We start from the raw sequence: 17,120 nt of genomic DNA, 5'->3' as shown, positions 1-17,120 counted from the left end.
AAGTAGTCTATGGAGAGGCTTATAAGTTGACGCCTTCATTTACTTGCTGTGAGGGCTCCTCCCCATCATCCATTTAAAGTCATCCTCTGTGTATTAGTACTGATCACATGGCTGAGAGGGACAACAAATTGAGATTTGGTTTTCCAGAAGAGGCAACAAAAGTCCTCTCTCAAAAAAAGGTTGTGGAGATGCTGTGACATGCTAGGACAGTAGGTAGCAATAATATTAATAATCCCAGATTTCATTGCAAAGCACAACTTGCTGTTCCTTTAGCATTTTTTTTCACATGGGTGCCATGTTGGTAGGCTGATGTGACAGTTCTGAAAAGCCTGCTTGCTTTGTGAACAGAGTTGTCACGCTGTCCCGGTCGGTTACGCGCATCACGTTTCAGGATGTAGTGCAGCCCATTGGTCCATTGCAATATCTTCCGGGTCATGATAATTTGTTACACAGATGACCAGAACAGACTACTAACTCTCCAGGCACCCAGAGGGAGGGAGACAGGGATTGCTGTAATATCTGATAGTTCTGACAAGAAGTAGGGCTTAATAACCAATGCACTTCTTAAAACACGAGTTACAGACAAGATGATGTCTCTCTCTTTTGACTGCCAGTAACCAATCGATCAGTTTTGGCATTTGTTTTCCTCACTTCTGTTTCCTGTCCTAAAGTTATTACCTCTCAATTTCCCCTTGTGATTCCTTGTCCTTGTTTCATTGTTGAGCTGCACAGTACTTCCTGAGGTTGACTTTATCTGGGCATTTGGCAAGACATGCTTCTAACAGGAGATCTGGAGAGAGACTCATACAGGATCGTTCTAAACAGAGCTCTTAACACACACACACACACACCCACCCACCCACCCACCCACCCACCCACCCACCCAAGTGCTTGGGCAGAATGTGCTAAGCAAATAAATTAGGATATTGAGGCATAAGTAATGATTTTCGATTAAGTTTCACAAAACGTCCTGCAGGACAATGTAATTGCTTTCTGGCATTCTTAGTGTCTTTCAAGTAAAAAAAATGAAAGGAAATGACCAGTTATTGATAAAAGCTGGTTCACTCTGAATTCAGGAAAATTAGGGTTGAAATGCTGTTTGTTACAGTTTACAATTATTGCGGACATTTTGATCAGAATGTAAAAAGGTGACATTCTACACTGTACAGTACGATGCAAACACACTTGGTTTGTTATATTTCAAATGTATATTGAAAAAATATATTTTTAATCACATTACAGACTGGGAGGTATGAAGAACAATTCCCAACTATTTACAGAGTTTAAATACTTTAAATACAAGTTAAATATTTTTTAATTCACTTTTCTCACATAGATGGGTATCTTCTTCAGACAGAAGAGAGGCTTTCTGGTACTTTGCAACCAGGGAATGGTGTGCTGTAACTTAAAACAACTGACACATTGTCTGTTTTGCAGATCAACTGCATTTCATTAAACACTGACCTGAAGCATAGCTCTGAGCTGAGCATTCCATACAAATGACATAGACCTGTCCATTTGTCACTTAAGTTTGCTGTTTGCAATTGTCTACTTTTATTGGATTAATAGCGCTGACACTTCTTTGTCTAATATCATGATGTGCCTTGATTATGTACAGTAGTTTTATTGAGTGCATAAAATATTTTGCTGTCTAGTTGATTTGCCTACTTTTACGGCTGAATGTTGCATGTTAAACTCTGCTTATCAACAATTTGTCAATTGTTTCTTTTCCAATATCCATTAACACCAATTCGCAATGCAGAGTAATGTTTTACAGGTAAACTGAGTGAGCTCAGGCAGGGGGTTTTCTTAAATACGCTTGCCTGACAGCTCCAGGGTCCTGAGTCTGATTCTATCTTAAGACGCCTGTCTGTTTGTGTGGAGTTTGCATGTTCCCTCCGTGTTTGTGTGTTTGTCAACGTTTGCTCTGAAAAACATATGCAAATTCAGTCTGAAAATGGAGCACAAATGCTTATATTTTAGTTAACACTCTACCAGACAGGCCAGGGCAAATGGTCTCCTCTCATTTGTAACCTTTCTTATGTTGTAGCATCATTTAGCATCATTTCTAGCATCATTTACAGCCCAGAGTTATTAAATGAAACTGTTAATGAATAACACTCTCAACCGCAGGCTGCCAGTGGTTTTGCCTGTGATTCAACAGTGCCTTTGTTGGGGCCAGGAGTCTGTATTAGACTCTTGCCACCCCATTTTTAAACTGGCATTTCTGCCTCGTGCGCATCGCCACCATGTGGCCACGTCCCATAGCGAAGAGGTTTGACAGGAAATCGCCCTTGGAAATTTGTGACGGTCTTTTTTTTAATTGCCCTTATCATTTGCTGTTAAAGTGTTATCTTTTAAACGGACCTCCTTGGGGGGGTTCATCTGCAAGTGCGGTGGGAGTCAGGAAGTGTGCACTCTTAACTTCCAAATGTAAAGAAGCCCTTTTTTAATTGAGCACACATGTCATGTGTCAGCAGAACTGCCAGCTGTCTTGAGCAACACTCACACCATCGTTGTGAATCAGACTGCTCTTATCCCCTGAAAGGGTAATTAACTTTATTTGGGTGACTTGATGAGCTGGCTAAGTAGATGCACGCACACACAATCTATTTTCAAACCTGCGTTTATGTTGCTGCCATGTGGTTTTTCTCTGCATTTCTGCAGAGAGCATGGGAATTGTGTCATGACACTGCAGGACAGACTACAGCCTGGATTTCCTCCCAGGGTTTTTGGAATGAAAAAAACTTTCTGAAACAGGACTTCTGGTTTTCGCCTTTTCTCCTGTTTTTTTTGCTCTGTTTCAGGTCTGATGTGGCCTGAAATAAAGGCATCAGATAAATAAATGAATAACAGTGACATTCTGTTTATTCACATGGGGCTGACAGCCTGTTGATGGCTGTGAACTATATCCTTTTTATCTACAAGGACCAAGTCATAAACAAATGCTGCTTTTACTACAGATTGAAATCAGTTTGGGTTTCTGCCTGAATGTGTTGCATACATTTGTGACTGTTTTTGATTTAGTCAAAAAGTCTCAGACGTTTAGATGTAAACTAATTTATGTCAATGATGAATACAGTACTTCTCTTTGATGTCAGCTTTGCGAATGTGAGGTGGGTACCAAATCACATTTTGCAGCAAACTGAGTTTATAGATATTGCATAGTTTTGAACAACAGTTCTAAACTAAACTGTTTGTTTTACTGGCCGGCAGTGAACAACATCAAAAACATCCGTCTAGACAGCTTTTTTTATTTCAGGTTTTTTTTCCCATATCTGAAAAAGGTACGTTTTAATAGACAGTTGCCTATTGATACAATAGAAATAATATTTAAAAATGCTTGCAACCACTTAGATCTCTTGCACTGAGAAACCAGTGGTACATCACAGGATTGAAAGCAAGGCCAGGCCAGCTTTTGACGAGAGCCAGTGTTTGCCTGCAGGAGCAGTCAGGGTGAGGGATGTGTGGACTGATGGTATTCGCTCACTGGCTAGGGTCCACAACAGAATGCTGCTTTTGAGTCCTGAAGGTGTTCCTGGACCCAGCCACGCGGTGCAGACAGCAGCCATTTATTTAAGAAAACGATCAGTTGTACTACCATAAATTGCACTCTGCACAATCTGTACCAAACCAAATTTAGAGAAGACCACAGCTGGGCTTTTCTATCTAGATGAAGGAAAAGAGTTCTTTTTTTGTGGTGCGAGGTCCGTTACGTTATTGAAATCTGTTGGTGCTTTCGACAGGCTCTGCAGAGCTCCAGACCCTATGTGCATGAGCTCACTTTGAGGTGGGAATAAAAATCTAATGCAAGTCGACTGAACATATCGAAGGGTTTAAGCCATCTTGCACAAACGCACACTGTGCTGCTTTGCGTTTCTCACCCTGACTCCTTTTCACTTCCCCCTTCGCTGGATTTAGCAATGACTGCCATGTGCTCTTCAACAGAAACGTTGTAGTTTTTTTTTTTTTTTTTTACTTTTTCACTCACAGGATGACCCACAGTGACCTTGAAACACCAATTATATAAATAGGGAGCTACGCGCTCTCTTGCGAGTTTGTCTTTTGTTTAAAGTACAGGGGTCGCTGCACCGCTGCATGAATTTCCCGAATACAGTGCAATTGTTAAAAAACAAAACGAACACCGTCACATTTGAACCCCTCCGGAGATGAACGCTCGAGGTGAAAGATAAGATCCCGAAATACTGCAGGGCTTTGCTTTTCATTACTGACTTCACATAAACAGGCACAGCTTATTTCTCCCGAGTTCTGCTCGGGTCGGGTCAGAGTGGCTTGTCCTCTCCATTAGTGCAGGAGAATTTCCTGTGGAGCTGAAAGCTCTCCTGCAGGTCCTGCCTGGAGAGCCGCCTCTTGAACTCATCTGTAGTGAAGTAGTACATGATGGGATCCAGGCAGGAGTTGAGGCTGGCCAGGCACAGGGTGATGGGGTGCCCCCGGAGGATGGCCTTCAGGAATGCGCAGTTGGCCACGGCGTGGGACTTGGCCAGGAAGTCCAGGGGGAAGGTGATGTGGTAGGGGGCGAAGCAGACCAGGAAGACCAGCGCGCAGCTCAGGACCATCTTGAAGGCCTTGCGCTTCTCGCCGCTGTCCTGCAGCACGCCGGTCTTCTCGCGCAGGCTGGCCGCCGTCTTCCAGGAGCAGGTGAGCACCAGCGCCAGCGGCAGCACGAAGCCCACCAGCTCGGCCAGCGCCATCATGGCCACGCCGGCCGCTTTGCTGACGGCCAGCAGGGGCAGCTCGGAGAAGCACCTGTCGGGGGCGGGGGGCTGCTCCGTGCTCTGGCGCAGCAGGGGGAAGGGCAGGCAGGACAGGCAGACGAAGAACCAGCCCCCCACGCTCAGGTAGAGGTCGAAGCGGCGCTTGGTGGCGCTGTAGCGCAGCGGGTAGATGATGAACATGCAGCGGCGCACGCTGATGCAGGCCAGGAAGAAGATGCTGGCGTACATGTTGACGTACTTCAGGTAGAAGCAGAACATGCACAGGAACTCCCCGAAGGGCCAGGAGTGGTTCAGGTAGTAGTAGATCCGCAGAGGCAGGGAGAGGACCTGGGCCAGGTCGGCGATGGCCAGGTTGATCATGAAGATGACCGCTTTCTTGGTCTCCTTCACATAGGCGTAGAAGACCCAGAGTGCCAGCACGTTGCCGATCAGCCCCGGCACCAGGATCACGGTGTAGGTGACCGCGTAAATGAAGTGCACGTATTTCTTCAGGTCTTCCGTGGAGCAGTTGCTGTTATTCATCTTCTGCCCCGCGAAAGCCCCCCCCCCCGAGTCCCACAAAACCTGCACCCAAGACTGATCAATCGGACTTCGGTTTAAAAAAGTCTCGCCCTCCCCACACGGCGTCCCCGAGATCCCGCGACAGAGAGTAGTAATCCGTCTCCGTTCCTGCGGGGGAAGGTTCTGGCCTCTTCTGCTCGCAGTGTCTCCAAAGCAAGAAGCGGTTTGGATTCGTAGTGGTGGATCAGAGAGGCCCCCTGAAACCCATCCATTCTCTGAGCTCAGAGCTGGCAGTGTGGGAGCTCATCGTGTGCAAGTCTCAGTCAGCCCTCAGGCCTCTCGCTCTCTCTCTCTCCTCTGCAGAGCTCAAAGCATGTAGGAGGAGGCAGCGGTGCTGCTGCTGCTGTCTTTGTGTGCAGTTTCCTGGAAGACAGAAGTGAAAACAAAAGATCACTGGTTAGAACCGCAACAATTGGACAAGCTTTCCCATGACATCGCCAATACCACTCTTGCTGATCCCCTGGAATGTCCGTGCCCTGAAATGAAAAGGAGCTGTAGTGACTGTGGTGACCAGTAACTAATGGCATCTTTTAAACTGGAGCGTAAAATTACGGCAACTGCCTTAAACTTTTTGTACCTTTTTTTATACAAAGTCTTATTAAGGCACAGTCTGTACAACTACTGTTGGTAGATTGTATATATAATAGGTGACCTGGGCACATGGAAAGGGAGAAAATAAGATAAAAATCATAGACAGAGTCAAGCCTACAGATTTCTCCACAATGAACAGTGAAACCTGAATCTCAGCACGCAAGTGGGAACTACATGGAAGTGTATTTAAAACTACAGCGGTGTAGTTTGTGGTGCCGCGCTTGTGGATTGTGGGAATCTGGTACAAGCCAGCCTGCCGTGCTGTTGAAGCCAATACCCTGGTTTCTTTGAAGAAACAGCTGGATGAGATCCTTGGATCATTTGAATACCAACAGGTCCTATGGGCCAAATAACCCCCAATTGTGTGCAGCCTTTATGTTCTCATGTAATAAATCTATAGAGCTTTTTTCCATGCATTACTGAAGCTGCCTGAGCTATAATGATTTTGCAGCAGTAACAGTAGACAAGCTGCATGGCTAATGGCTGTTATGCTATTTTAACTCTCCGAGACATAATTTCTCTGTGAAGGTCTGCAGAGTCCATTTCTAGTCACATTAACTTGAGAAGAAAGAAGCTGTTGGTTCTTTGCATGTTATTTGCATGAATGCTGTAGACATACAGAAACAGCAACAACGGGTTCTGTTCATGCAGTGTACATCACATGTAATGTTTGCGATGTTCCTGGGAGAAACAGAAGATCACAGTGTTGCTTTCCTTTATAATTTGCATATTTCACTTCAGGGAAGTCACTGCACTCCAATGATTTCTAAACAAAAAAACAGCAACAAATGGTTTTAAGAATCACAAGGAAGAAAACAGATCAATAATTGGTTTGAAAGTAATATAGCAGAAGCAGAACTGGCTTAATGATATGAGTACGCTGTAGTCTGCATCTAGGCGCTGACAAATGATAGCCGGGGGATAATAATCTTGCAAATTATTTATCAGTTGGGTCGATGTGGGTTTTTTGTATGTTGGTATAAGTAATGTTCCTGAATAATAGATCTGCCTATTACAGTATTTGATTAATACTTTCTGGAGTGGGTGTAAATTCCAACCTTTTCGAAATGCCACTTTGCCTGTCAGGGTTTTATAATTAAAAAAGCAGGTCAGGTTTATTGTAGTGTACGGGGTAGAAATCTTTATTTTTTCACGGGGCTTGAAAGTATGTGAAATCCTGGGTCACAGTGCAATGTCAGTAGCTTTGAGGAATTGTCGTCCGTGCGCTTCACAATACAATAGCGTTAATGGTGCTGAGAATCCTTTCAATTTAAATTTGAATAACATCCTTAGCTCTGTGTTTGGCTGTGTTGCTAAACTAGGTTCTTACTTAGCGGCCCTGGAAAGTCCCCATGCTGGAGGAGAGGAGAGATGGCTGGTCTGTTTGCTGTGAACAGGTTTCACCTTTCCCCCTCTATCTCCAGACACCCCTCTTGCGGCGCCTCCTAGCTCACAGATAAAACAGAGCTCTGCAGGCCTTGAAAGGCAGAGGTGCTTCAAAAAAGTTTTTCCCTTTGTCTTTTGTTTGCTGCTCAGGTGAGCAGTGCGTATCTCCTACAGCCAGTGTTTCATGAACACCAGGCAGATACGTTTCTGGAGAAATGTAACAGCCTGTTTTGCCTTTGCATGCTAATTGTTCAGACACAACCGTTGGCTTTCCGTTTCTCTGTCTGCATCTTTCTCTCCACATAGCCAGTCTCCGGTACATACTGTACTGAGTGCTGGGTACTGAGCAGGTGATACTGGTGCCACTGGAACATTCGTGCAGTGCCCTACACAGCTCTGCAGGCGAGCAATGGTTTCCACAGACACACTCGCACTCGTAGCTGGAGTGAAATAACACACTCGCCTTGTGTGCACTCCCCTTTCTGTGCTTGTTTTGTTTTTGTGTGTTTTCTGCTGAGTTTGACTGGCTGTTCTAGCTCTTTATTGATCAGTTCTTGGGGGCAGTCCACACTGCACGTTGAGAACAAATAAGGAAGCGCTCCCTGCAGATCTCAATGATTTTCACAGCTGGTTTCATTGACGCTGGAGAAGTGACAGGTTTACTCAATAACAGGCAAACTGTGAAAACATCAGGCATCCATCCGATGAAATCAGATATGAGGTTATACTTTCAGTCGGTGGTACGTTATGACATTATATTGAAAGGTGTTTGATAGAATGTGTTTTTTGAATATTGTAATATTGTTTCTAATCTTATTTTGCTGGGGGTGCCAGGGCCTCTCTTTGCCTGACCTCATATCTGTAGTTATACTGGAGTTGTCTGCGTCCTTGCTGGGGACCATACTGAAGATTGCAACTCTTTCTTGCCCCACAAAAAGTGTTAACCTACGACTGCTGTCATTTCCCAAAAACAGTTTGTATCGCCTCCAGTGTCTGGTTTTGAGGTCCCTCGGTGAAACGCTTCACTCTTTTCTGGTTTAAAGCTAAACTGCATTAAGCTTCACTAAAAACCAGCAAACAACAACAGAGACGGCAGTCGTAGTCGGTGTGTTTTATGCCAATATTGACATTTTGAGATCTCAGATTTTCTCAACTGCACTGTCCTGACTGTGTTGCACCAGCGGCGGAGTAAAGTGGGTGTTGCACACTTGCCAACACTAAGGTACACCGCATTATCTGGTACCTGCTTACGAAGTACAGTGCAGCTCAGAAAACCTGCGCAGGTTCAGACTGCTACACCAGTGGCATTTATATTTCGACAGCCACCCCCAGAAGAAAGGAGGCTCAGGGATGGCTAATCTGGGGCGAGAAGCGCTTTCGGGACCGATTGCAGGGAGGGGCTGGTCTTTGACACAAGGAAGTGACATGCAATCATCCTGCTTGCCCCACCACTCAGTCCCTATGGCTCTCAGCCCAGCTCACATGCACACTGGGCGTGCGCGGCTTTTCTCTGCCGCTGGTAAAAAAGGGAAGTGGTCCCCTGTAAAGAGAAGATGATACAGCACTGATCTTAAACTGTAGATATGTGGACCTACAGTATTACTGTTGATATGTACTTAGAATAGGCCATTCTTTTTTTCCACCAATGAAACATCACTGCGCCGTGCTGCTGGACTCAGTAATGAGGCAGGTGCGGAAAAGGTCTTGCAAGTGTACTGCTTTTTAAACAAAATCAACTGCTGTATCTAGAACAACAGCAGCCCCACACACTCATACACAAAAGAGAGAAAGAAAAGCAGGTAGATATTCCCCTGCGTGGAGGGGAGACATTTCCGGTTCCAAGCAGCTCTCGTTGTTTGAGATAGTCAACCTGTAAATTCGCCCGCCAGCAACTTGTTCCTAAACAGTCCTGCTTGTTTAAAAAAAAAAACAGAATTAGCTGGAAATGGAATTGCAAACTTATCTTTTTTCCCCAGACAATAGGCTTTTCTTAGGATCATTGTTATGCTGTTAGAAGTTCAAAACAGTTACATTTATTTAAAAAATTAAGTTACTGTAGGTTTTGATAACTGCTTATTCATTGAAACTACTCATTGTTCACTAATATGGGTACATTTGAGAAAATGCTTGGAATGGTTCATTGCTTTCATTGTTTATATTATATCAGAATTGCTCATTTCTGTCTTATTTACTGTATACATTTACCTCGTTTCGACATTAGATAATCTTGTTAATTGACAACTTAAGCAAGACCTTAACCACAAGCATACAATCTTCTGAAGATCAGACTAAAAGCACAAAAGGATCTTTTTTTCTGTCATTTTCACTGCCTTTGTGCAATAGTTCGTTTAGCTAAAAAAAACACTGAGATAAATATAAGTCTGAACAGGACTTCCTCTTCCCTCAGCAGTCAAAACTGTAAAATTGTTTGTTGTAGATTCATGCATGCATACAGGCTTGAACTTTTTCTAGAGGTGTTAATATTCTGCACAAAAGGTGCAGTTTTGCCTCTTGTCACCTTGATAAGTAAGACGTAAGTGCTACATTTTTTTTCGTTGCAAAGTGAAATATTGGGTATGTTAGAAGACCTGAAAAGGGACATGTGGCAGTTACTGTACATTTAAAGTGTCATGTATGTGGATATTTATAGTTACCTAAATTCAGATAAATCTCCCATAGCTGTGCTAGTCACTCTCTTGATATGCTGAAACACTCTGTCCATGGCAGATAAGTACCTCAGGATATTCATCTAGACAGTATATCTTAGATAAAGTTAAATTTCAGTAGTGCGCAAATATTGTTTTGCAAATTTTTCTTTTACCTTCAGCCCCAGACAACAGGCTTACGACAACGAGATATTTGGACTGTTTGGGTTTGAGAATGAAGTCCAATTTTGATTATTTTGATTCAGTGCCCTGCAAAACTGGAGTAGTATAATGGCAGAGATAAAATATATAGAATGTGACAAAGCACTAAGCACAATAATGAGCATACACAAGCACAGCAGTACCTGGGAGCTTGACCTAATACTTCATGGAGTGGAAGTGGTCTGGGAAAATTAGACGGCCTCACTCTTTTTTGGGGGAGAGCATATTTACAAGTGGTAGGGCACTCTCTATACCTGGCTCTCCTGCTCCATCCTGGTCAACAGGTCCACCACCAGACACATCTATACCTCAACTCATTCTGAACTTTGCCAGCTTTCTTCAATATGCCTCTTGTAACACCCGATTCCTGTATACCATATAACACCCTTATAAAGTGAACATAAAGCACAGCAGGAAACATGAGATTTCTGGCATCTTTTGCAACTCAAGAGTGTGTCCTGTCCACAGTGGAGTATGTACGGTATATAGCATTAATCCAGTGTAAAGCATGGTTTACGGTGCTTTAAAAATGTAAAAGACAGTGCACTAAAACACAGTAACACAGGTGCAGCTGAGCCATGAAGGGCAACAGCAGTGAATATCGATTGCACTTGGGGAAAAAATGAAAGCCTGTTATTCCAGCAGAATAAAAATGTGTAATAGCTTCTCAATATATTGTGTACTTTCCCTTCATGCCAGAAGAATTCAGTTTGAACCAATTCCAGCTTATCTGTGTGGCTTTGTTTTTTTTACCAATATGTTCCTAATTTAGGCAACCCTCGCTGGGCAGACAGGATTCAGAAGTGCATAACGTATTCTTTAGGCATCCCTATGACAATAAATTATAAATATTTGGCTGTTTTTACCTAAAAACCTCATGAACTGTTGCTAAATCGTTTTGGGTTTGTGATTTATGGGTATTATGAGACACAAGGCATACTTTTAACTATCGAGAATGAGAGACGTGCACAGCTGCGCTCACAGGCTCTTTCACAGTGTTGGCATTCTGTATAAACGGACCTGGACTACCGTGTACTGCATCCAAAAACACAGACTTTTAGTTTGGTTTTGTTGATGTGAGGTTTTTCATCGGACTGACAATATAGAGAGCTTTACAGCTATAGGCATTAAATCCTTCCTGCTGATATGACATGGCAGAGTGGGGACACCTGCAAGAACTACCCAGAAAGACAAAGAAAACCTGTAAGACACGTCATTTCCCTTGTCACATTCTAGTGCAGAACACTGTCCATATATAAATGAAATTGCCCTCAAGTCCAAGGTCAGCAGTCAAGCTCACGAGAGAAGTGACCAGAGACTACACATTTTTGGCAGCACTGGGCCAGGGGGGCACCTTGATGACCTCTGTCCTTCTGAGCGCGCTCAGAGCTGGACTCTTGAATTGGGAGCTGCGGGTCGTGCAGGGCACCAGTTTCCTTGAGAGCCTGAGATTTCCGGTCCCTCATAAGGAGACTTACTAGTACAATCTTATATGATGTTTTGTCTTTCCTATGAGCCTTTTGGCAGCGCCTTAATTTCAAATCCGATGCACCGATTATGTGTTTGAATCGAAAATTCAAAAGTCACCCATGGTTCTTGTGACTTCTCTATTTGAGAAACAGGAAAGGTTTGTTTCAAGTGATCTTTCAAAGGCTCGTATATTGTCAATTTATGCCGTTACTTCAGCAGGAGCGATCTCCTAATTACTGGGTTCAGTTTTTAGAATATCTGCATCCAGGCTTCAGGCTTTTTTGGATTTCAGTCAACTGACTATCGACCTGAAAATTGATCTGTAGACTTTTTTGCTGTTTTGTTTTTGAGGAACATCAGATGAAACATAACACGAGTCAGGCTTTCATTTTGCCTGACTGTGGTTTTTTTACAGGCCCTTGCCACCACGCTGCCTGTCAGTCTGTCTCTCTCTCTGCCTGACCCGAGCTGCAGGAGTGCCCGGCTGCTTCTTCTCCGGCCACTGGCACTTGTTTAGAAAGGGCGGTGGCCGCCCGCAGCAGGGCACCTCCTGGAGTGCCTTCTGCCCCCACTACGAGTCTTCAAGATCATCGATAGCAGACATTAGCAGCCACACCACGGCACCTCTTCATTCATCCACCAGCCTTGTTTTCATTTCGAGCGGAAAGGAAGTGAACCTTTGTCTGAGCCGTTAGCCCTACGGTCACATGAATCCAAGTGAGATCTGGTGCTCTCAGCGTCATGGCACATATTGAACGTGTCTGATCCTTGCTTCTTGGTTCACAAAGCTTTCAGCTCGTCGGGAGAGCGAGCAGGCGATTTCTTGGCTGCTTCCACTGATGAATTCATTCCCCGTTGATCTCAAATCCCAAGAAACAGCAGAATTTGGGATTACATTTTTGGGAGGGGTTGGGGATGTGAGATTAAGGAAACTGAGCGGGGGATGAAGGTCAAGTTGTGTTCAAAGTTTTTCTCCGGCCCACTCGGAAATACAAGAGGCACTGGGGATTCCCTTCTCTTCTTGAAAGAGGAAAAGCAGGCCCACCAAGGTAGAGAGATCCCGGCCTGATCCCGGGAAACTGGGAATTACATCTTGGACAAAAGACGGAGCTTATGTTTGCGAAGCGTCAGAACTGTCAGAGCGTCAGAGCTTTCAACACAGCCCTCCATCTCAAGGTTTCCTATTTAAATAACCTGAGCCTTTTGTCAGTGCTTTTAGCACGACCTTCTGTGCAACTGTGCTTCTGTGCTCAGCTACAGTAGGTGGGTGGCAGAAGTGAGCTGGGTTTTACAGGGAAACCCCTGAATTATTAATTAAATTCTTCACCCAGGGTTTTAGTTTCAGTACCAGACTTTTATTATCCTTCTGATTTGCATTTTCAAGCCACTGGCTCCGGGAGTAAAAAAGCATTACATTCGGCAGATTTGTGTCGCTCTTTTCCTTTGGGTTTATGGGCTACTGGCTGAAAAAAGACTGGCTTCTAAATGGAAATTTTTACTTGAGCTCTGACTCATCCCTTGTACCTCCACTGGGGTAATGTGCCTGCTTGTAGGTGTTACTATAAAACCAGCAATTCTCATTGTTTAAGAACACAGATGAGAATAACCAGTTCTGAAATCTAACAGATGTTGAAGCAGAACATAGCCTAGATCAACGGGCTTAAAAATATTGGCAGTTGGCACCTGCTGTGTTTTTAATCTCCAGAGAGCCTCGGTAATGCACACGTGAGGCTCCTATCTAAATCTAACATTTCTAGACAGAACTCCGGAGGGAGAAACTCAACGCTCAGACCCAGTTCTCTCTAATCCTGTTCCACTCCCCTCTCCTAGCCTTACTGCGAAGGGCTGTCCGTCCACACTGTCCACAGTGCTGATCCAGAGCTGTGAGAACAGGAATCGGAGGGACCAGCTAACACTATCACCAGAGCTGGGACACAGACTGCTCCCACCACAGATACAAACCAGACTCAGTCTCAGCCAGATGACCCTGCGCAAGCTCACACACTCACCCACAAGACATATCTAGCATTCCTTCATTCTGAAGGAAGCTCAGAGGACCTCACAAGAGGCATGACTCTACAGAAAAGTATCTCCGCAGCCCTGCTCAGACTGGCTGAAGGAAATCCAGACATCGCAAGTTTCAGCTTCGAAGCTTCTCATGCTGCCTTACCTCTCTTCGGCTGTCGCCGAGGGTCGGAAATGTAGACAGCTCCGCGTTGCCCGCCGCTGAAGTTCAGTAGCTCCTCGTAGAAGCTCACTTCTCCTACTGCTCCGTGTCTGAATAGAAACTGCAAGAGATGTGACATCAGGCAGTACACATGTTCCTCTCAGCCAATACTGCGAGGCAGATCTCTCTCTCTCTCTCCTCTCTGTGTGTCACACAGACACGCTTTCGCACACCCACAGAGGGTTATCACTTCGTTGTGTGTTTCTTTTCACTGCCGCCAGTAGGAGGAGAAATGGCTCTATTGCTCTGTGAAGTGTTGCTGTTGGTGTTAAGCACAAGCACAGTTTCTGCGTTACAGTTTGACATCAGTTTCTATTTTCCCTATCAAGCAGCCTGCTCAGGAGACAACTGTGCTGTCCAGGGCAGAGCGTGGATTTGCTTGATTTTTCATATCGCCGCAGCAAAGCATGCCAAGTTGAAAGATGGGCCTCAGTCTCCTCCACACCACAGAAACCCACAATACCAGTGTGTCCCTACAGCCGCGCGTGTGCGGTGCAACGATGGAAAAAAAAAAAACACTCTCATACTGTGGATCTGAAACGAAAGCGTCTCAACAATACCATTTTGAAGGGTCCTGTTGTGGGTTACTTTGTTTTAAAAATGACACTTCCGTTCAAATTCCGTCTGCTCTGGTAAGAGGGGGGTGGCGGTTTTAATTCTGTCAGGGGTCAATCAGTCTTAAAACAGAAACTTCCCATCAAATCCCCAGCTGGGCTTGGGCTTTAAAAGCCCCCCCCCCCTGGATATTGTTACCTGAAAGACTAATGTGATTAGGATGCGCTCATTCATCTGTGCTTAATGCACCGTGTGGCGGCGGGGTCTCTTCCTGGGCTGGGCAGAGACGCCACATCGCTGAGCAGTGTCTGGCGCGGGGCTGCTGGCGCTGCCTCTCTGAGTGGAGAGGAGACCTGAACTGCACGGCAGACATCTTCACAAGACATTCATCTCGGGCTCTCGAAACATCCCTGTAAGCAAGGGGTTCCAGAGGCAGCTCAGCTACAGCCTTCGGGGAATGAAATTCAACCTTTAACTGCAGGTGACTGAAGCACCAGGAACTTACCTCTGACAGGCCGAATACTGTTTTAATACAGGAATGGGGCCTCCCAGAGATATATTTCATTTCGATCCAGAGTACTGAAGCTCACATCTTGGTCTTGGTCTTTTCTATCCCCTGCGTCCCAGCACGAGAAAATAGCACCTCTTCTTATTTATTATAATAGCACCAGTAATAGCTGCAATAATCATGGGTGTCATAATGACTGTCTTCATGCTGGACCAGCTAAAACTGAAATTACCGTGTAACAGACAACTATTTTGTTTCCTGCTGTACAGTGATTTTTATACAATTCTGTACAAGGGGGGTCTCTGTTCCTCATGCTGCGATACTGCAGCTCCGATACTGTAAGCAGCCCTACAGAGCCAGCTGCAGGCAGGTGAGAGTGCCAGTGGAGCACAGGAACTGAAAGAGGATGTGACTACAACTGTAAAACAAACAGAAAACAGAGCGCCTGGTGCGGGTTTCAGATTAGTGCTTTCCGTCTTGATTTGAAGGTGTCCCAGTGCAATAGCTGGACAGATCTGTTAAGCGCTGCTGAAAAGCTCTCTGAGTTCCAGAAGGCTTTAGAGCTGCCGGTAGTTTTTTGCAGGAGGAGGAGGTGGCCTGAGTCTCGATGTGCATATGTTTTTAATGTCGGTTGTGATAGTATCACCGATTGCACATCTATTGCACATTTATTTTCCTCCCTCGGAGCTGCAGGGCTCTTTCTGTTCAAACCAGTGTTTCATTTGTGTATCTCTATATAAAATAAAAACGACCTTTGGTATTATGACAGTTCTTTTAAAGACATTGACCCACCAGTGTGAAAATTATATTGTTCTTAGAACATAATCATACTGTGTATCGCCACTCCTGGCATCACTGTATTGGCTACCAGGTAAATATTGATTACAAGATTTTGATGACGATGCATAAAGCACTAAATGACCTGGGCCCACCTATTTTCTCAGTCAGTATATATCACTGAAGAACTTGCATGCTCTGTCGAAGACAATTTTTTCTTGTTCCAAGGACAAACTACATACAAGGGGAAACTGTACCTGTTTATGTACCCTACAAGTTTAAAACCCACTCTCTAGGTATATTAAGCACATGTTTGCCATGTTTTCAAATCACACAAATTCAAATATCCTTACTAAGCCATTTATTATAGATGGACTAATTCTAACTGAATATTTTTATTGACCATCTTAGACTCTGATCTGTGTTCTGTTTTCAACTATTTGTAGTGTTTTCTTATTACATTCTGGTGTTTTACAGCAACTGATAAAACTATAGATGATGCAGAAAGTGACATTTCAATCAGGATAGTATTTTATAGCAGAGAGGAGGGATCTGCCTGGGTTTTACTATCACCTCTTGGTTTTTGTTTTGTCTTTTTACCACTTGAGAACCAGCCTTGCTGGGATGTCAGGTGACATTGGCCACATGACATCAGAGGTGCATCGCTGAGCTCGAACAGAGTGGAGGACATGTGGCAGTTTTCTGGGCATGGAAAATGAAGAGCTGTGGCCAAGAGGAAGAAGCTGAGAGGAAGAGAGACAGAGAACCATGTGATCCAAAAGACGTGGTGGGCGGGCCTGGTGTGTCGACTCACAGTGGGAAACTTTGGGGGCTTTTACTAATTGTCCTAAAAATAGAAACGTACATAAAACATAATCTGTGCCTGCCTTCCTGTTTCACTCTCTTTGAAAGTGGCAGCAAACCAGGCTTTATCTCTCCTCTCACTGTCTATTATCACTGCTCTAATCTCTTTTACTTTCTATCTATCTTTAGAAAATGTGCCAGTCTTGCAGTCAGTGGTAAGAACGATTACTCGAGCCATATAACCTATTAATAAATACATCTATTCCTGAATCATGACTTTAAAACCCACATTCCACTGTTTTGGACCCTGTATCTGTCTCTGTTTCTATATTATCGATACACCAACACTCTGGGTGTTTAGTTAAGCCACTTATGGCATAAGAATCCATCCATCTATTTTAGCTGTTTATTAAATAAAGGGTTTGCAGGGCAGCTGTAGCCTATCCTGGCAGGGCAAGGCAAGGCAGTGTGGTTCTGGGGCTCAGGATCTGCGCCTGTGGCTGGGAGGTTGCCGGTTCGTTTCCCGCAGCCGGCAGAGGAATCCTACTCTGTTGGGCCCCTGAGCAAGGCCCTTCACCCCGACTGCTCCAGGGGCGCCGTATAAATGGCCGACCCTGCACTCTGACCCCCAGCTT

At 44.6% G+C, this 17,120-nt stretch overlaps 1 protein-coding gene across 1 annotated transcript; it reads right to left on the bottom strand.

Annotated features, from left to right (window-relative positions):
- Positions 1–1,189: 1,189 nt before the first annotated feature.
- Positions 1,190–13,913, bottom strand: gpr174 (G protein-coupled receptor 174). The gene is made up of 2 exons (XM_015351514.2): positions 13,785–13,913; positions 1,190–5,663 (listed from the first exon to the last, which is right to left on the bottom strand). Exon 2 carries the CDS (start codon positions 5,259–5,261, stop codon positions 4,284–4,286), a length of 978 nt encoding a protein of 325 aa, XP_015207000.1. The 5' UTR covers positions 5,262–5,663; positions 13,785–13,913; the 3' UTR covers positions 1,190–4,283.
- Between the last annotated feature and the right edge of the window lie 3,207 nt (positions 13,914–17,120).

The sequence above is a fragment of the Lepisosteus oculatus genome, chromosome 8 (assembly GCF_040954835.1).
Source record: "Lepisosteus oculatus isolate fLepOcu1 chromosome 8, fLepOcu1.hap2, whole genome shotgun sequence".
Lineage (NCBI taxonomy): Eukaryota > Metazoa > Chordata > Actinopteri > Semionotiformes > Lepisosteidae > Lepisosteus > Lepisosteus oculatus.
Note: the sequence above shows the minus strand (reverse complement) of the source record. Positions and strands in the feature narration are given on the sequence as shown.